General features: G+C 34.3%; 1 protein-coding gene across 5 annotated transcripts; it reads left to right on the top strand.

Moving 5' to 3' along the window:
• Positions 1-2,661: 2,661 nt before the first annotated feature.
• LOC123552045 (uncharacterized) lies at positions 2,662-19,996 on the top strand. Of its 5 annotated transcripts, none has more exons than XM_053541609.1 (15): positions 2,662-2,784; positions 5,397-5,465; positions 6,132-6,279; positions 10,010-10,161; positions 10,899-11,010; positions 11,739-11,857; positions 12,877-12,991; positions 14,149-14,291; positions 14,653-14,764; positions 15,388-15,503; positions 15,925-16,036; positions 17,361-17,503; positions 17,834-17,927; positions 18,441-18,562; positions 18,974-19,996. In XM_053541609.1, the coding sequence occupies exons 2-15, from the start codon at positions 5,411-5,413 to the stop codon at positions 19,075-19,077; spliced, it is 1,647 nt and encodes a 548-aa protein (XP_053397584.1). In that variant the 5' UTR covers positions 2,662-2,784; positions 5,397-5,410; the 3' UTR covers positions 19,078-19,996. The 5 variants fall into 5 exon arrangements, 4 of the variants coding, with proteins under 4 accessions (XP_053397584.1, XP_053397583.1, XP_053397582.1 ...); XM_053541608.1 differs by having other exon boundaries at positions 2,663-2,784; positions 6,126-6,279; XM_053541607.1 differs by lacking the exon at positions 2,662-2,784 and having other exon boundaries at positions 4,632-5,465.
• The last annotated feature ends 1,860 nt before the right edge of the window (positions 19,997-21,856 follow it).

The following is a 21,856-nucleotide window of genomic DNA, read 5'->3' as shown; positions in this document are numbered from 1 at the left end:
CAAAACAATAACTTTCAAAATGAAGAAATACATACATTTCATAGATCTACTTGTAAATCATGTACAATGGAGTAATATTTCCTACATTAAAGCGTAATGGTATAATAAAAAGTAACAAGTATAAGTTACTTTTTAGGCTGAGTGGTCACATATATATCCATACCAATTTCTGGTCTGTATAACATCTGGCCGCAGGAAATCTTTTGACTTGTTTATATCTTGAGATTCACATTGTCGTGTCCGTTACTGTTTCGCTGTGGTAATGTTTTCAAATTGAGTTGCCACACACGTATATAAGGTGTGGATATATACAAGTCTTGATTTCACACATTCGATGAATTTTAAATTTCTAAATGATAAATGGCAGACATGGACTTAACAAAATGAAAAACAAATGATTTTCAGTCTTCTAACAAAACATAGTTTGCGTATATGTGTATTTTTATGATTGTATATTTGAATAAAAATCGTCTGTAGAATGCGGCACCGAACGTTGAACATTGTCATCAAAATAATGTTAAATGAAGCGGTGGTTTAGTCTAGTTAAGGAGTCGGCGGCTCAATTTGTGGCACGTGGGCTGTAGCTCTACTGTGGTCACGATAACGCCTTCTCATGTGTCACAGTTCTGTTTTTTTTTTCTCTCAAGGAAGTGGACTCGAGAGTGATTAAATAAATGCTTGAAGCTTTCATCTACACTAGCTACTATCTGATAATAAGTTTATCTTTTATATACTCATATTTCCTAGTCAGAGAACTTTCATTTATAGATAGCTCCCTGCTCTGGCTGTATTATCTTATTCGGCATCAGGAAAAGGTAACCGTCTTATAACTATGAAGGGAAGTAATTTAATATAAACTATAAGAAGAGCCTATGACGGGCAAATGTAAGAAAAATATGAGAAGAGACTATGACTGGCAAATGTTAGGATTGTGACCAATCTAGCTTTCACCACAATCGAGCTTTTATAGTTTTAAAATGAATTAAAATGTATTTACATTTTCCACATATTCATTGTCTAAATCATAAGGTGCAATGTGACCTTACACGTAAACTACAATGTATTATGCAAATTTTATATCCGGTTTATGACAATATTTCTGATGTTTTTTTATGATTCATCTCGATAAAAAAGATAGAAAAAAAAAACGCCGATGTATTCAATTTTACCTAGTAGGCTGACATATAATATAAATGCGTATGAAATAAATAGATTATTAGTTTGCGCCATGAAATATGAACCCTGTGCTTTATTTGAGTAAAGCTGTGCTGCTAATAATATCTGCAGAACATCTCGTGCAGAGATACAAATTAAATAACATATAGTTAAACGAATCTCAACCACCAGTCGATTTCTTCAAAACTTGAAACATAGAGCCATAGAACAGTAATAACACCGACTGCATTAACACCATTCGAATACATCAGTCCTCCATAACGGATGTTAACCGACATAAAATATGGCTTAGTGCCGGAAGTGGCAACAGTTTATGCAAGTTGAAAGAGACTTTTGTGCCACTACATTCCACACCCACATTTCATTGCAACGTGATTGGATTGCTGTTTATGTTGACAAATTTCTATTTATAACTGATATCATTTTTGCAAGATCTGTTATCATTAATAAAGGGGATTGCCTACAGACGCACATCCAAACATCAATTTGAAAACAAAAATTCAATGACATATTTTAAAACATAGCAACTTAGTCATTGGTTTATAATGAAATTGAATTGTAAATACTATAACAGTAACTGTTACTGATGTTAAGATCTTTATATCATAACTAAACATTCTTATCTTATGAAAGAAACTGTGGTCATATGAGTATTTTATTGGTTCAGTCATGGGTGCAACAGAAGGTATTAAATAGCCATGATATATATGTTATATTAATAATTAATGAATAATTCTCCGTATTACTGTCCATTTGCAAAGTTTCATGCGACTGGCTGATTGGCGGACAGTTGTTTGTTTGTTTTGTTTGGAGAGATGCAAATTCGAAAGTCCCCTCTGGTGAAATACTGGCGGAGAAATGAATCATTCAGTGACGTCAGTACAGTAGTTCGATTGTAATACAAATGAGCATATACGTACCAAAGCTGTCACTAACAGGTTTTGTATTGTTCTGATTTGGTCAGTGTAAATCTTTGCTAAGCTTATATAAATAGATAAAAAGGAGTGCAAAAAAAAGTTTCCTTTTAGACCTTTGTACAACCGAAATTTGAAGAAGTAAAATAAAATAAATCGCTGTTAGATAAAATTCTCCTTTAAATTTCATTTACCTCAGTTAGAAACTAGGTAGTGAAATAATAACTTTAGGCTTATACGTATCGACTAGACATTAATTAATTGTCGGCAGACTATTACATTGACTTACATTTAAAAAAAAAAAAAAAAAAAACAGAACAATTAAAAACATTGTCATTAAAATAATCAGAGCAAGATCACGTTACATAATCATGGAAACTGAAAATATAATAAAATCAGTAAACAAAATACTTTGCCATTTAAATGATGAACTGAAAGACGAAAAATCTCCTTGTTTTTGCTCGTTTTCTTCATCCACGTACAAACATAGATTAAATCTTACTTTAAACTTGTGGTGTATTAAGTTTGAGTGGTTTACACACGAATTGTTTTATGTTGAAATGTTGTTAATGCATTTCAAAATACGTTGCTGAAGTCTATATATAAAGTAAGATGATTTAAGCAAGTAAACATAAAGTATTTGTTTACGTTTGTTTAACTCGTAAGCCAAGTAGATCAGGATTTCAGTACTGAGGTAAGTCACTACCGAATGGATAAATGGAAATATAAAAATATTTTACTAAACAAATGAATTTAATTAAGTCGATGAATATAGAAATACTAATGTAAAGTTACTACCTGGAATCAATTAATTGAGGGTACTCAGTAGAAAGCTAAGTTTCATTTAGATAATGCTATGCTTTGTTAAACAAAGTCTGATTATGGAGATAAAGGTTTCTGTCTGTGGACGAAATAAGATGAATAAAATTACAGTTCATAAATTATGAAGTAAAGATTAACTTTTTTGATCCGCAACATCCTTCGCGAACTGCGGCTTAAGCCGCACCATGAGAAAACCAACATAGTGCATTTGTGACTAGCATGGATCCAGACCAGCCTGGTCAGGATCAATGCTGTTCACTTTCAAAGCCCATTGTAATTAGAGAAACTGTTTGCGAACAGCATGGATCCTGATCAGACTGATGCTGGTCGCAAACGTACTACGTTGGTTTTCTTATGGTGCGGCTCATTTCAAGATCCTCATTTAAATTATGTATCATGTCGAAGATTTTCGTTGAATGAAATATGTTCCTTAATGTTAAACGCGGACAAATTCTTAATTCTGTAAAATGATCTTCGCATTTTTTGCATGGAAAGGTTTAAAAGTTTGATCTTCACCAAAAAAACCAAAAATGTTTTGATGTCCAAAATTAGATATACAAAGAAGTAAGTATTACACAGATGTTCAACAATCTATTTATTCGTTTGTGAGTAAAGACTTTATCGGACACAACACCGGAAATAAATTAATATGTTATTTGGGCCTGCTTGAAGTTATTTTTGTACAAGAATGTTTCCAAAGGATATAATTCATCAACTGTATAAGAAAACAGATTTCTGGAACTTTCCTTTTTTCTTGTCAGTTTCACTGCACGGTAGTCGTCAAAAATTATTCAAGTATCTTATATTGTTAATTTGGTATTTGATGTATGAAAAGTTGCTTTTGTAAGATAAGGATTTCTGTTTATATACTTTTCTTTACATTTTAGACAGTATTAGTGTCTTTACATCCATTCGTCTTGTGAAATTTTAAGCTTTGGCCAATATCACCATATAGGGCAGCTTTAAAACAAAATCGAAAAGAAAACCTTGCACTTTTTCCTGTTTGAGCAATCTAAACTATTTTTTTTTTCACAGTGTTTTGGAGATCAGCATCCGGCCGATAAACTTGTATTAATTTACTAAAATAACCATACAATCGCAGTTAAAACCACATGTCATATTGACTACAGAGCTATGTCACAACGCAGCTTGAATTAAATATGTAGTCAGGATGATGTGTTTGTACGTAATATCAATTCGCACATGTAATTTAAATATAACGCACCAAGTCAGATGTGAATTTACATACGCCCAATAGTCGTAGGCAGTCATCCTAAATTTTGCAATGAAACCTATTTATGACCAAGCAAATTGTGTTTGTTTTACATAACCGCGCGAGTATGGTTATACAATGTAACAAGTTAATAGCTAAAATGCAATGGTACATTATGTGTGGAAATTAAGAGTAAACTTTGTTGAATTCTTAAAGAATGTATAGTTAATGTAACTTAAAGCAATGGTAAAACAAACGTATATACAGTAATGAGTATTATAATCATTGTGATAGATTGAGTAGTGAAGTTAAGCTCACATACTACCAGATGCTCGCTCGTGATGTAAAAATGCACGGAGTGGCACCTGGGGTCTTCCTCCACCATTAAAGATGGATAGTCGCCATATGACCCATCATGTGTCGGTGCGACGTTAAATCAAAAAAAAAAAAAAAAAAAAAAAAAAAGCTAACATACATTTTTCGACAGTTTTTATGCGAGTATACCATGATGCAAATTATTTAGTGCCCTTGTATCTTGTTTTGTCCACCTGTCATTTATGACGCTCGATTGGACACTTTTGTTTACAACTGGAACATGAAATTCAGTAAAGATACAGAAATAGATAGCATATACGTGAAAGATATGCATTATAACAATGACATCTATTTCTGACCTCTATCCTAGTAAGCATGAATTATCAACGACTTTACTAACAAGGTCGCAGGAGTTGTCTTCACTTTCTGAAAATGGCATACATTTCAAGACATTTAATATTTGTGATTATTAACTGTATAATTTGTGTTCAAGTTGCAAAAGGGAAAAACAGATTTTAATTGCAAGAAAGTATTTCTTAACTTGGCCCAAGCTCAGTAATGTTTATTCGTAGATTTTGAATATTTTACAGTGTATCTGTCGAAAGAGTCAGTTCTTATAATTCATAAAAATAATTCAATGGAAATTTTTGATATTTTTCAGTTTAAGTGACATATTCACCTTTGATTTAATATTTCAGTTGTAAAGGATATAAGTGCGGAAAAGCCATCTTCATTTTATTTATCAAAGTATGCATCTATAAAATAGCATACGTTAGTCTTTACGTGTCATTTGAGTATTAACGCTAACTTATGTCCTATTTATTTGCTAAATTGAAGTGTTTACTGTAGCTGTAAAAAATATTGTTCACTTAATTATATATTCTGTTTGCAACTAAGCAAAAGCTTATTTTAAAGTAGTTTTATTGTTCAATTTTACTTCAATATGTCTTATTCAGTGTTACTTACCATCATGAAGTTACTAGTGACATTATCAATGCTGTTTTGTATATGGCTTGGAAGTTCCGGTACGTATCACATAGTAGTACATGTATTGTTTTAAAATTCTTATCACTCATCAAATGTACACTATATAAAAAGAAAAAGAACATTGTCGTTCCGTATATTTAACAAAATTCTGTCCGAAACCAAATTAAAGTGACTTTGATTTTGTATAATTTAGAGTAATTTGTTCATCGTATAATAAACTTGATAAATATACAGGAATGAGTTTAACAGATACAGGAGTATTTACAAAAGTGTAATTCTTTTCTTTACCTACTGCACAGAGCTAGTAACCATGGTAACTGAGAGAAAATTTTGAAACTGCACTAAATGACTCCAGATGCAGCTTGTTGTCAAGGTTTAATTTAAGTAAATACAGTTCCTATTTCACAGCAGGTTGTATAATAGACGATGTTCCCAAATAACAAGGTAGAAGGTTGGATGTTTACCCATGATGCTAGTATGTCAATTTTGCTGCCCCCACTCAAAATTTGATTTGTCATTGTTCATGTGTGAAGGAAGACTGAAACAAAACCATCTCTTTCAGATGTCCTTATGACGTTTTATTTCCTATAATATAATATGAATATGCATATGACAACGTTGCTACTGAGTTTATCATGACCAAATTCAATGCAGTTAGCATTTGTCACTATATTTATGTATTTTTTTTAACATCTAAGTTTCAGGTCAGACCACCACCTCGACCCAAGATAAAGACAGGTGTAGTATTAATGTGTTCGATAATTGCACAGATGAATTTACATCCCTTGTGTATAACGTCACAGAAAACGAAGTAAACTTTGATAAAGATGCTCTACTGAACTTCTACTGCAGGTAGGTATAAAATGACATTTGTGGCAACGTTAAATGTCGCAACGCCGCTAAATGTCGCAACCACCGTTAAATGTCGCAAGGTTGGCGTTAAATGTCGCAACCACCGCTAAATGTCGCAAAATCGTCTGCCGCTAAATGTCGCACCTTTAACGTTAAATGTCGCAAAAATTTGCCCACCGTTATATGTCGCAACACCAACGCTAAATGTCGCAATTCCTATTTGACACTATGACTTGTGTATATTTACTTTTTTGAGGGAAGAAAAATTAGCAGGTTTAAACCGTTTATGTAATACAAATAATTATCTTAATGATAAGTGCTGTTACGTATAACAACAAGAGGGCTTTGTTGGCCCTAGATCGCTCACCTGAGTTCCACACCTTGCTTGAACAGTCACGCAAGAAAAATATTTGTGAAATTATTTTGTAATAGGGCCAGTATTTTAGGACAGAAATATTCTGAGGTTTCTTCTAACTAAATACGATTTGGTAATAGTGTTGTATGTTTGTGGGGGTTGGGTATGGTCGGGGAACGGGGTAAATAACGACACAAAAATCTAAGACACAAACACACAGCACCAAGAAAATTAATAGAAAATATAAATATTTACATGTATGAAGGGGGAGGGGGGGGGGTGAGAGGGGGTTATGTGTGGGTAGGCAGAAAAGTAGGATAATGAGGGGAATGAGACTAAACCAAACAATTTTAAGAGACTAAAAGTAAACAAATATCAAAATTCCCGCTTTACCTGAAAGAATGTACAGAGGGCCACATAGGATCTTTCTCCGCCATAGAAGCTTGATAGTCACCTTATGGTTTTAAATGTAAACCTCCAAACAAAGAAATAGAACCCATGGCTGATTAATAGAAAATCTTCGTTTTCTACAGCTGGTACAAAAACACAGTCTTCGTGTCGCGTAGTTGAACATCCTGTTGTGTAACAGGCCTGGATTGTTGCCCGAGCCGATTCCTCCACCCCAAACCCCACCTTTGTTGGCTTACTAGTGACTTATACTCATCAAAGTTGCACCCAACTATTTTGGAAATAATATTTTCTCAAAATGTAGACCCAAAACGCCCCAGAGGCGAACATTTTATACTTATATTTCAAAATTCCCCAGGGGGAAGAACCCTTGACCCCTTAAAATGGGGGGAGTACCCCTCCAGTACCTTAGAATTAAGAAAAAATGCACCAGAGGCAACCAGTTTATACCTGTTTTTCAAACTTTCCCGGGGAGAGACCCTGAGCCTTCGAAAATGACAGGGATAACCCCTCCCATACACCGAAATTTTGAACAAAAAATGCAATAAAAGTCCTCATTCCATACTTGTATTTCAAAATTGTCCATGGGAAAAGACCCTAACAACCTAAAATAAGGGGAGTGCCCCTCTAGTACGTACCTAAAAATAGACAAAAATGCACCACAGGCCAACATTTCATACCTGTATATAAAAAACTTTCCCACAAATACGGACAGAGGAACCCCGTACCTACCGCACGTCGCCGGTGACGCTTTAGTTTAAAACTGGTGCCCCCCCCCCCTCCCCCACCCCCGCATCCCCACCTCCCATCCTCGATCAACTATTTCTGGCCCCCGGCCTGTTGTGTAACGAAATTCAGGTCGACTAAAGACATGCGACAATACGGAGCCCGAGCTTAATGTCTCATGAGCTAAACAGGACTCTATAGAATGAAATAGTTCAGACCTAAAATAAATCTAGTACTGTGGCGAGTACCACGTTAGTGCTCAAACCTTTACATATGAAATATAACGTATGTATGGTGCGGTACCACTGAAAAGCAAACGTGCAGATTAGAGTGAAAGATCAATTCAGCCCTTCCCAAATCAAGCATGCATTACCCAGTCTTATCTCTAAGTTGTAAAGACTGTTTAACTTACCTTATTTTGCTGTGCGACATTTAGCGTTGGTGTTGCGACATATAACGGTGGGGAAATTTTTGCGACATTTAACGTTAAAGATGCGACATTTAGCGGCAGACGATTTTGCGACATTTAGCGGTGGTTGCGACATTTAACGTCAACCTTGCGACATTTAATGGTGGTTGCGACATTTAGCGGCGTTGCGACATTTAACGTTGCCACAGACATTATTCATTAGATAAATAACAGTTACGACTTTTCATACAGATAGTTAGAAGTTTTGAGAGTTTTTATTGCATAAGGTAAGGCCTGCTTATAATTAAAAGAAATATATGTGGCGGCCCAAAGTTTGATTCAGTGATCATATATTTTCTGGTTTGGGATCCTGAAAATCCATTTAATTTTGCTATAATAGAATTTCACTGAGCCTGGTGCAAGGGGAAGGTGAAGGGAAAGGTGGAGGAGAGGTGCGTAAGGAAACACTTGAAATGTTGCACATTTAATTTTCTCCAATGAGCAAACACCATCAAACCATGTCTGTTACTTGTTTTTCATTGTGTTCCATGATTATCTTTTTCTGCCCTTCAAAACTGAACTGCGTAAATAAAATTCATTATAAAATTTTAGTCTGTGTGGCGGACAACAAAACCATTTTTATCTTCACTGTTTTAAAGAATATACAATGTATTCTCGTTTAGAATTTATGGTGAAGTGACAATTACAGGTGAATGTAATGAAACATGTCATACTGACACAATAAAGATAAAGTGCCGGTCATTTTATCCGTTTGTTTCGCCTCTAAAAACGCCAACACTGCCCAAAGCGGAAACCTAAACGGGGGATCATGAATTTTCCGCAAGGAATCTTTCGTAGAAAACATAACTACACGTTGCACTGTACCTTTCGGATTCAAGTTGAAATAAAATGGTAGATTATGTGAACTGTACCATGAGAAAACCAACATAGTGGCTTTGCGACCAGCATGGATCCAGACCAGCCTGCGCATCCGCGCAGTCTGGTCAGGATCCATGCTCAGCCTGTTCGATAAAAGTTTCGTCAATGCCAATAGGCTTTTAAAGCGAACAGCATGGATCTTGACCAGACTGAGCGGATGTTGGTTTTCTCATGGCGCGGCTCATGTCTAGAGAATTCACTGTTATTCCGGTGATATAGTTTTATTTGCTTGTACAGACACATTTTAACGAGGAAGAATATTAATCATATAAACATATTAGGTGAAAATATAGGAATGATCTTGAAAGATATTTAAACATGGGTCCGTCACACAAAAATGGCAAAACGAATGTATAAATTCATACACAATCTTTCATTCATTTAACGTTAACGCCACGACTTCATGTTTGTTAATTTTGTCTTTTGACAGTTTATATGACATGCAGGATCCATAACCTCGGATCCCCTTTCTAAATTTCTGCCAATTAAGTTTAGGGCTAAACCATTATTTCAATTTGAAACTATACGCCATCTTGTATGAAATTGCTCTCCATTGTATCATTGAAGGTTCGATGTACACCGCGGTAAGAAAATACCTGTGGACGTCTTTAACTTGTACCTTATTAGTTGTAACATACGTAAATATAGTGTTCTTGTAGCATGCATTGCATCTACTTGTACTTTCCCAGAACAGGCTAAATCAATCAGTGTCTGTAACATTTTCTTGTCTGTCTTAATTGGCGACCTGTGGAGTTTTCACTTTTTTTCTGTATAAAATGAAGATCAAATTATCTTACACTCGAGAAGATTTTATATTTGCAAATGATGACCATCTGGTTAATGAAATATTGATATTACACTGAATCAAACACACTGTATCTACACTTTTTCAGCTCTAATATTACGGAGATAATACAATGCTTGAGGGACCATTTAGATCCGACGTGTGGCCCAGATACTGCAGCCTACACCATAAATAGAACACTGGCTAGTATACCTCCTGAGTTTTCATACGACAAGTTCTGTCGTAATGACAGTAAGAAAGGTATAGTAATTTTGAATACAGTCAATCCTGTGCTAAAGATCACCCATGTATAAACACCGTTTGCTTCATTTCCAGCTCAAACAAAAACTTTGGTAGCTTTCTATCTCATTGGTTGACTGTGTATCCCCGGGCAGGTCGTTACAAACAGTTTTGGCTTTATATATCTTGCGTTTTCTTTGTAAACATGTTTGATTGTATATCACCTTAAAGATCATTATTAAAGCTTGAATGCATAAGGAAAAGGTTAAATAAAAATGACTTTATGTTTTTGAGCATCGCCTATTTATCTAGTAGAGTAAAAAAAAACAATCGTGACACAAGTATTCACAAACGTCAATATATTATTTCGAAATATCATAGTTCCATTTTTTTTGTTGGGTTTAACGTTGCACCGACACCATTTCGGTCGTGTAGCGGCTTTCCAACTTTAATGGCGGAGGAAGACCCCAGATGCAAGCGATTGAGGGGCAAGCGATTTGAAGTCAGCGACTTTAAACAATCGGCAACGGAGACTCCATTATTTTCAAAGATACATCAATAGGATTTTATTTACTCATCAAATTGTTAGTATAAAAGATACGAGAAAAGAAAGAAATATTTCTTCAAGTCATAGCGTTTTGTTATGGCCTAACCAAATTTATTACATAAAGCAACCTACATGTATATCACGTTTATCAATATGCACTTCTAGGACGGGCCCATTTTAACCGAACCAATAATATTTTCATCTATTCCAGACTTTGACGAACTGGTTACATGCCAAACGTTGTTTCCAAATGTTAAAGGCTATGCTGACTGCATTACTGGTGTAACACTAAATAAGACCCTTGATCCTACAGACATATGCAAGTAAGATTTTCGCTGTTGCACAACATTATACAGCTTACCTTGACCTTGAAATAGAAGACACGTAATCACGTGCGACAATTTCCGTGGGGATAAGTATTCTTATTAGGAAATTCGGCATTCTTTGGGTGTAAATGTAGTTGAACACGTACATTGCTCTGCGTAAAAACGAGGGAACAGGGATGATATGCATTTTGCCGATTGCCTTTACAGGCCTATTACCCTAGTTTAAAAAAAAATCTAACTTTTTTGCAGTTCTACAGATTAACACTTTTATCGGTACTATAAGATACAGTGTTTGAAACTGTAACGTTATGCAATGCCATTTTGAACTACATCTTTTTGTGAAATATGATAACATCCGTATATACATTGGGAGAATTTTAGGCAACTTAAGTTCTACAAAGTAAAACTGCATGTTTCCTTAAAAATATCCATAATTATTCTTAAAAATGGAGAGAAAATAATAGCCCCTTTTGGGGTCTCAAAATATTTTAATTGACGATTTGATGCATGATACCGTATTGTACCCAGCAGTGCCTACGGGTTTGCTAAGAAGGCATCTTTTCTTAGTTTACCAACTGTCAAAGTATACATACTAATATGTTTCCAAATATCATTACATGTTGACTTTAATCTAAATGGGAGTCCCTTAATGTTACAGTAGTGTCGGCAATATCCGTATCGGCATAAATGGTCGTAATACAATGCGCTTACTGTTTTGTTTTCAGCTTTTTGAACAGTACATTGGGATGCTCGTACAAATACACAAAGATTATGTGCCCTAATTCTACGAACGCATTCAAAGAATTCACAGCAATCAACACTGTACCTTGTAATCTTGAGTTTGGTATGTAGAGCTTTTACTACGCTCCATAACTTTTGTTGCATCACGTTTCTAGTAAAAAAACATTGAAAACAATTCAGAACTAGTCAGTCTGAATGCAAGAAATGTCTACTTAATTTCCCATGTTTATTACAAATTAATTCTTATCAGGAATTGCCGGCAAATAACGTCGATAATTAGTAAATTAATATGTAATGTTGAGCCTTCTTTTGCATGTCACGTGACAGGACAATATGTAAAAAAAATCACGTTTTGTAACATTAATAACTAACAATTGTAATAAGAAAAGAACAGACCATATGTATTTAGTTCTCATAATAAACCAATGTAAATCTATACTGATTTTAATATCGTTTTATAAACAAACTTCAAAGGCAAACTGGTTTTTGTATTCTTAAAAAATGTTGTTTTTTTTTATTTTCTAATATAAAAAATTACTTTCCATCAAAATAATGGAAAAATCGTCCTTTTATAAATATGCTTAAGATGGTGTACGCAAAGCAGACTTAAAGAAATTAAAGGAACATAAGAAATCCTCTACTTCTAACCAAACTTTCACAGCATCTACATGCTTGAGCATTCGTAAGCTGGGTCAGCGTATGTTTTCTTCTCCCCTGTTTATCAATAAAAATTTGAGCCGTGCCATGAGAAAACAAACATAGTGGGTTTGCGACCAGCATGGATCCAGACCAGCCTGCGCATCCGCGCAGTCTGGTCAGGACCCATGTTGTTCGCTAACAGTTTCTCCAATTCCAGTAGGCTTTAAAAGCGAACAGCATGGAGCCTGACCAGACTGCGCGGATGCGCAGGCTGGTCTGGATCCATGCTGGTCGCAAACCCACTATGTTGGTTTTCTCATGGCGCGGCTCAAATTGTGATTAATACCCTCTAACATTACTATATCCGATAAGATTATAATTTCATATACCATATTCTAGTACAAAACATGCATTACTTTTTCACTCTTATGTACAAAAATACAAAGTGGCTGGAATAACTCTGTATTCTTATATTTATTTTAGAAAATAGTCCGGAGGCGATGTCGTGTGACGATAACATGGAGAAAGCATGTTCCGTGGCTTATAAACCACCTCCATTTGACAGTACTACTGGTGAATTTATAGAATTTATATGTAGGTAGGTACATGTACATGTTGAATACTCATATTTGCATTCTGTTAAGTCGAAAAATCCTAATATTAAACCATCATGGCTGATTTTTGTCATTCTATACATTATTTCCTAACTATTACATTATATTACAATGCATCGTTTAAGGAAATGACAAAATACAAGACTTGCTTTAAATAGGACATGATGCGTATTTATATGAAATTGATATAACATGTTTGTGCCAAGAATATCAATCATAACCAGTTGCTACATTGTAACTAATACTATTCAAATTAATTTCTTGTTTATCTTTTGGAATAAGGATTCTAGAGACAAAGATATTCCTGGAGAATGTACTAGCCATATTGTGACGCTATTTACAATGCATAATACCGGAAATACCTTTATTTTGTCTAGGGTTAATCATGGAAAATTAACCTCGTTTACACTTGGTTTCTGATTCCATGTTTTAACTTATCTCTCTAGTAGGGAAATCACTACGATACACAGACAGTCGTGAAAGTCCTTCTATTTGTAATTTTTAGGACCCTCCCTCTTAAATAATTTATAATGAGGATATGTCTTTGTTTCAGCGTGATATCGAAAATATCGTCATCTATATGGGAGACAATTCTGATATTTGTACTTTTATTTTATGCTTATTTGTGAACATGAACACATTTTCTGTTTAGTACATGCTTAAGTGTACACGCAAATACAAAAAATAGGTGGAAGGGTCGCAGGGGTGTTAGAAATGAAAGAACAAATTAAAAATGAGATACTTCTTTCAGAAAAAAAATGAACTTCAAGCAGTGGTAAATGTATTGCTCAAATAATTTTCAGTATTGCACCAATTAGCATGAAATAGATAGGAATTGAGAAAACCAACATAGTGAGTTTGCGACCAGCATGGATCCAGACCAGAATATGATGAAAATTAAATATGACATAATGTTGTGTACATTTTAAGTTATGATAATATTTTGCAGTGATTTTCAACAATCAGGATATGTTTGATATGGGGATTTATTGTCGTGAATTTGGCACCAGTATTTACTTGTTCTCTGCAAGTAACGTAATTGGATGGGGGATGTCTCCTGTCTAACCAGTACAACATCTGTTTTAAATATACATGTAGCTTTTACATAAATTCTTATAGCTGAGATTTTTTGTCTGTTTAGCGAACGGAGCCGAGAATTACAGCAATGTCTTCGCAAAGTGTTTGCGATGTGTAAAGACAAAAATGGTTACAACATTTCTTCAATCACTAGCGATATTCAACTTTATGAAACTCAAACGGCCATGTTTTGTTCCAACAACAAAGGTTAGTTTCGGTAAGACTAGACTAGAAAGCTATTGTAGCTATTCTTTTGAAATTCCCCTTTCCCTAAATTTATATAGTAATGATATGGGGATTGCATCTAAATAATTTGTGAATTTATATTTCTTGAACATGAAAAACGCTAACTTGTTTATGTTTTCCTAAGCCGTTCTGCATTTTATTTGATTAGAACGAGCTGGTTATGGGTTGAATGTTTAATTGCAGACATACAGAAATATACAATGCTGTGATATGAAATGAATATTATTTATGTAGCAATGATTCTGCATGCAACGTATAATTTATGATTGTAACAGACACTTGAAAAGTTCTAACATTTGTTTTATACCAATGTCTATTTTAGAACAAAACGCATTGAAGAAGTGTCAAGCAATGTTTCCTAAAGTCAGTGCCTTTCAAGATTGCGTAACTGGAAAAAGTCTGAACAAAACGATTGACCCAGCTGATCTGTGCAAGTAAAATTATTTAGAAGTTATTTATTTTAACTTTCGTCATTCCCTATGTTTAGTACTTGAGATACATGCAATGCCGCTTTACAAGCTTTAATGTGTTTTCTGCTGTATATTTGTACATACATTAAACTTTTGTTAGCAATGCATACAATTGTATCAGCTTTACAAAGTGGAAGATATTGCTAAGTAATTTTAAATTTTATTCATTATTTTCAATTTCATTTGAATATGCTCATTAACGCTGTGTACTGTATCCACTGATCATGATGGTATTACCAATGTTCAGAATGCTGCATTCACATCAGGAAATACCGCCTAGATTTCTTGAAAGCCTGTGTTAATATCCCTGCTACTTTCTCATCGTTACTAAAAGTTTGTATTGTATGCGATTAAGGACGTGTTGTCTACCCAGGATTTTGTTTCAAACTTCTTCAGTAAAGATACATAAGAGATATGGGATGAGGAATTACACATTTTATTACCTATCACAAAGAGACTCATTCAGACCGAGTTTGTTACTAATTTGCTTGGTTGTTTTCTATGATTCTAAAGAGTAATCTTATATATTATTTCTTGACAAGTCGATAAGACAGGTTTGTTATAAAAAACTTGTTTTTAATTTCAAGCTTCCTCCAGAACTCAGTCGGATGTACTTACAAGTATACAAATCTGATGTGCCCAGAATCTTTGGACGCATTTAATAAATCTGCTGCTATTTCATCTAACTGCCAGCTAAAGATAGGTAGGTGTAACTTCTTTCGGAATCTCAGAGTCTTAAAACTCACAGACGAAATTAAACATGTTATTACAGTTGCTCGACTTGTCAAGTCCTTTCTGAGCGGAATTTGAACGGATATTTCAAAGCTGTCATCCGTAAACGTAAACGTAGCTTGAAACATGATAAACACTTAAGCACCACATTTTAACATCCTTCAGAAACAAGATGGGGTTTAGTAAATGTAGAAGTTTTGTATGTCTGGCATTTCATTTCCAGTCGATTGATTTTTTTTAAAATTTGTACAAGTGGTCAATTGTAATACATTGTATAACTTAAGAAAAACATGTGATTGAATATAATTTTCATAGCTTTGAACTTCTAAAGATGAAGAATAAATTTCTTACCAAAAGACAATATGCTAATCTGTATTGTGTGTAATTTAAAGATAAGACTGAAGTTGTCAGCACTTGCGACAATAACATTGACCAAGCCTGCAGCGTTGCGTTTAGTCCACCTGTAACCAACGATCCTGAAGTATATGTTCAGTTCATATGTAGGTACGTAAATTTTAGTGTATACCAACTTTTATCAACTTGAATGTGGCAATGGCTTACATCTGACCGTTCCATCGCGGTGCCCTGTTGTGTTCCTCCTTCATGTATGTTAGTGACTCTTTGTTTCTCTTCAGGCATGTTTGTGTCTGTTTGTTTCCCTTCTTGTTTGTTTGTGTCTGTTTGCTTCCCTTCTTGTATGCTTGTGTATGTTTATTTCCCTTCTTGAATGTTTGTGTCTGTTTGTTCCCCATCTTGTATGTTTGTGTCTGTTTGTTTCCCTTCTTTTACGCTTGTGTCTGTTTGTTTCACGTCTTGTAAGTTAGTATCTGTTTGTTTTTTCCTACTTGTGTGTGTCTGTTTGTTTCCTACTTGTAAATTTGTGTCTGTTTGTGCCCTTCTTATATGTTTTGTGCATGTTTGTTTCTTCCAAGTTTTCATAAAAGACACAGGGTAGTGTGCTTGACTTTTTGCTAGGTTGATTTGAAAAATTTGGACCTCGCGCAATATTTCATAATGGGAGTCTATGGGAAAATCATAACTTTCATAACATTTTCGCGAATAGAATTTATTTTACAATGTAGATTTTGATGAAACTTCTCAAAGTTGTAAATAAACACATGGCCTAAAGTTTAGTGAAATAAATTGTATAGGTTCGTCTGCTTATTTTTGAGATATTTTACCATGATTAAAGGGAACCGGATATTTCACGTTAATTTTAAGACATTATTTTGATTTTTTTTAACGTGACACATGTTTTAATAACATATTTGGACTTTAGAAATGAAATATAACAACAGTGCAATTGTAACAAATTTACTCACAGGTTTCGATTAATTCATAAATTGATTTTCATTTCCGTACGCCAAATCCAGGCTTTATTCTACGTTTTCCGGAAAAATGACGTTACGCCATCACTTCCGGTTTTTCAAACGTGCAGAACTACATTAAGCTTGAAAATTGTAGTATTAACAGTAAAAGTGTATTTCATTTAAAGGTCCTATTCAAATGTGAAATACATTGCAGATGCAATATATCGATGTTGACATGTTTAAGAATGTAAATCTGTTTGTATATTGTCTTATAAATCATAATCCTTAGTATTTGTATATTGTCTTGTTATCCTTTGTATTTGTAATTTGTCTCGGTAACCTCTGTATTTTGTTTTGTTCTCTTTTGTATTTGTACATTGTCTTCTTATCCTTTGCATTTATATCCTGTTATGTTATCCGTTGTATTTGTATTTTTTCTTGCTAATCTTTTTACTTATAAATTGTCTTGTTATCCTTTGTATTTGTAAATTGTATGGGTATCCTTAACGGTATTGCAGTGGCCGAGCTGAAGGATATTCAGCATGTGTCCAGAAAGTAGATAGATTATGTGATTCTGCTATCAATGACGTCTCCGCAGTGCTGACATATTCTCAGTCCAGCGAAAATCAAACAGAGAGGATCATATGTGCCGACAAAACAAGTATGTATATCAATTATTTTCCATTATTAACGTTTTAGCTTCAGTTTAGTTACACAGCTCTGCGATACCATTTAAGCCACGTTTATAACAAATTCAGTAGGGACACATCTATAAATGTAGTTTAAAGATATATTTGTCCGAACCTCGACTGTTCACACAAAACGTGGATTTACAAGAGAGTTGGAAATAGGTTCTTTTAGCATGTTTTCATATCTGGTAAAGTTTAAGATTACATTGACAAAATTTGTAAACTGGTTGTACAGGCATGTTCAAAATAATCAGTCTGATAGAAGGCTAATGTACAAAAAATGTTTACTTTGCTGATTTTAGGTTATAAAGCTTTTGCAAAATGTTTAACGAGATACAGTGGCTCAGACGAATATATTAAGTGTGTATCAAAAGAGGACTCTAATGACACGTGTAGGTAAGAAACTTCCGATTCTAGGGAGCGTGAGATGTGTGGCGCATTTTAGTACCTCTCCTTAACAGACTCGAATGTGCTATTATTATGTTTGAACGCGTGCTATGCTTCCACGTGATTTTTGTGGTCTGTATTTAATATTCAAGAATACTATAAGATGATCTAACAAGAAAATACAAACCTTGAATTAAGGTCATCGACTATGTATAAAGAAATGACGACCAGTCATACTTTCTGCCTCTCCAATACGAACATAAAATACTGAACTATTAACACTTTGCATTTAAAACAAGTTTTCAAAAAGTCAACTACTGAAAAGAACTCACAAAATATGTTACACTGAAAAGATTTTATTGTGCGTTATAAACAAATGCGTTTCAAATGATGATATAAAATGTACATGCAGGTTTCATTTCTTATACCTTATATAGTTTTATTTTGTATTGTATGATCTGCATAGGGGAGATGTAAGAATATAATACACAGTGCGAGTTATGACGCTTTTTACGTTTTCAGTATCCATACGTGCAGCCGAAACTCCATCCAAAAGATGTGCCCCTTAAGTGCAGAATTCTACAATAAGCTCTTTTACACTGCATTGGTAGAATGTAAGATTATATCTGCGACAACCACCTCAGGTTTGAAATCATAATTAATTTCATTTCACTGTACTTTCATTTAATGTATTTCAAGGAAAGACATATATACAAATAGACCAATTATTAGCTGATCGAAAATACTCGTTTGTTGTTAAAAACATTTTTAATACTTTTAAGTACTTACAGTGCTACAAAATATACTTGGAAACCTTACAACATAATTCAATATTACAGAATAAATGTTGCACGTTTTGCTCACAGTACTGAAAATAGAACTTTAACAAAATGAAGACGCATGGTCCACCAATTAGCATATACCTGTACTTTTAGATCCTACGTTATTACAAATAAATGGAAAATCGATTTATTTTTCAAACATTGTCATTTCAAATTCATCGTTCACCTGAATTTAAGATAAACAACTTTATTTGCGATTTTCGTAACTTCCAGGGACAGTTGATATACCAACAACAGTTTCGTCGAGCAGTAATCTACAATTATCATTTCTGGCGCTTACATTCCCTGTTTGGTGTGCTTTGGTTCGAGTTTCTTAGGTTTGGCAGGGAGAAGTCAGCACTGTCTGCTGTAAAAATTAGATTGTGCGTGAAAACTTTTAACTGTTGCACACAATGAATATATATCGGGTGACATTAATAAAAGTGACACTTTTGATGATGCATTGTGACGTGATTTGAATTTCAAGTGATAGTGTAATATAGAAACCCCAGTTCTGAGCATGAGGTGTCAACAGTAGCAACTTTCAACATATCTAGTCAACATATAAAACTTTTCTATCTATTTGTACCTTTACAACACCAGAACTGTATCATGTTAATAGCATTTCTGTTTATTGCAAGCATAGACCTTATTATAGGAAACACCTTTTTAATGGATGAACTACAAACTTTCAAATAATGACATTTGCCAATTTTGTGTACGAATATGAAAAGTGAAAACTCTAGTAGCACAGAATATAAAGTGTAAAGATAACCACGTGTGGTCAGAATGTGTAATTTGTAAAATAAAATTTAGAGTAAACGACAGCAGATATGAAGAGCAGATGGAGATCTAAATTAGACAAAAATGGCGGGATACTGCAGAATGTTGTTTCAAATGATCTAGTAACACGATAACGGTAAATTGGCCTTATCACTGCCATCAAGTTTGAAACTGCTGAGAGGTGTCTACAATTGGAAAAGTTGCTATATGACTTAAATCATATTGGTGTGACTCTAAATTCAACATCAAACATGTTTGATAGGTCCCTAAAAACGTGAGCAATACTTGGGTTTGTGTAATGAGGTGTGGCTTAAAGCGGCGCAACATTGCCAGTAAAATACACTGCGTGCAATGCTTCCCAGGCAAATGATGTATTTCATTTACAAAATATGATATTGTAAACAATTAAAAGATATCATCCATGTTTTTGATATTATTTTTATACGTAAATAAAAAATATGTAAATAAAAAACATGTTGTTTTCAGTTTTACATGTTATGATTGAAGTCTTACATCATATTGCAAACAAGATGATTACTTAACTATTTCATTTGTATTAAGTGAAGTGTTGATTATTATTTTATTTAGAATATGTGGTGCGTGGCGCTCTATCAGCGTTTCCAAAGTACTTGAATTATAACGTCCTGCATCAATAAAAATTCAAGAGATCAAGCTTTTTAGTTACTTAGATGATGTTAAAAATTCCAAGCCAAACTCCAACGCAGTGATCTCCCTTGCCGCTCCGCTCATAAATGAGCGAAGCGGTAAGGGAGATCACTGCGTTGGAGTGAGCGAAGCGGCAAGGGAGATCACTGCGTTGGAGTTTGATTCCAAGCATGCGTAAGGTTATATTTCTGCTTGTCGTACACATACGCAGATATCACATTTATGCAAGCATACAACTACCTAAATACAAAATTGTCAAACAATGTGATTATACCATTACCTAGGTCTCTCCACAGATAATCTGGTTTTGTTGTATTTTATGGAGTAATCATTCGTATAGATTTTGAAGAATACTTGGGTGCTGTATTCCTTCACTTAAAAAGTGTAGTAGGTCATGTAAAACAATTAATATATAACATAGGTTTGAGTTGTGCGTTCGTTTAGCATTATTAAGTACGATGATATCGTATTTACAGGAAAAAAAAATGTTGATCAAAGTTTGAAACTTAATACCCCATCCCATGAAATTACTTCCGTCGTTTTTTATGTTCTTTTATTACTGATGATTCTACACTGAGGATACAGAACTGCAAAAAATTTGAACACTTGAATGTGATTTAAGATTGTTGTTCAAATAAAAGGAATTCATTCTGTATCAAGTATGTTATGAATTTTGCAGAGGCTCGGTGACTGAAGCTCAGTGAGTTAAATGTAGTCTTCATCAACAGAAATCCTTACCAGGGTTTGAGTACCGGCTAAACAATGTGAAAACAGTCATTTAAGTTAAAGATGCAATAAAGTTAGCATCGTTAAATAATTTGAGCCGAGCCATGGGAAAACCAACATAGTGGGTTTGCGACTGGCATGAATCCAGACCAGCCTGCGCATCCGCGCAGTCTGGTCAAGATCCATGCTTTTTGCTAACAGTTTCTCCAATTCCAGTAGGCTTTAAAAGCGAACAGCATGTATCCTGACCAGACTGCGTGGATGCGCAGGCTGGTCTGGGTCCATGCTGGTCGCCAATCCACTATGTTGGCTTCCCATGGCACGGCTCAATTTTGCTCATTTTTACCGGTGTATCAATCGGAGTTTGTTAACGCTACGAGATGCAAAGTCTTGTCTTGACTGCATCTCCGTAAGTATTGACCTGACACTCATTAATTTTCGCCAATATATTCGGGTGTTTTCGTTATTTTACGCGATAGTTGTGTCCTGAAAATATCTAGATTTATCAAAATAATCAAATTATATAACCAACTGCACAGTGGTGTAGAGGTAAGCTCTCCGACTTGGAAACACGTTACCATGGGTTCGAGTCTTTTATAACCATTTTTTAAAAATATAATTCCCTGTGTTTGTATTTGTATCTATGATATTATATTACTTTATTGAACATTTCATGTGTCGCTAACACTAGTTCTTTGAATTGTCCGTTGAATGAATGAATGCTTGTCCGGTCCTGAAGATTTTAAACGACATTTTGTAGAACGGTTTCATGAACGTAGAAAATTTTTGTTCGATAGAATCTAGTAGAATATTTCGTTTATAAATTATGATAAGTGTCTGTTAATTTTACAGATAAAATAAAATAATAATAATAATAATAATAATAATAAAAAAAAAAAACAATTTGGTCAGACAGCGGACTCGAACACACAACACTGAGAT

Source organism: Mercenaria mercenaria, chromosome 4 (genome assembly GCF_021730395.1).
Source record: "Mercenaria mercenaria strain notata chromosome 4, MADL_Memer_1, whole genome shotgun sequence".
NCBI classification, from domain to species: domain Eukaryota; kingdom Metazoa; phylum Mollusca; class Bivalvia; order Venerida; family Veneridae; genus Mercenaria; species Mercenaria mercenaria.
This window is presented reverse-complemented; position numbering and strand designations above follow the sequence as displayed.

Excerpts from the sequence above, each read along its gene's own strand:
- LOC123552045 (XM_053541606.1), top strand. The coding sequence starts at position 5,384 with ATGTCTTATTCAGTGTTACTTACCATCATGAAGTTACTAGTGACATTA. Across the intron at positions 17,504-17,833 it reads CATATGTGCCGACAAAACAA|GTTATAAAGCTTTTGCAAAA; the intron begins GTATGTATATCA and ends TGCTGATTTTAG. Across the intron at positions 17,928-18,440 it reads GACTCTAATGACACGTGTAG|TATCCATACGTGCAGCCGAA; the intron begins GTAAGAAACTTC and ends TTACGTTTTCAG.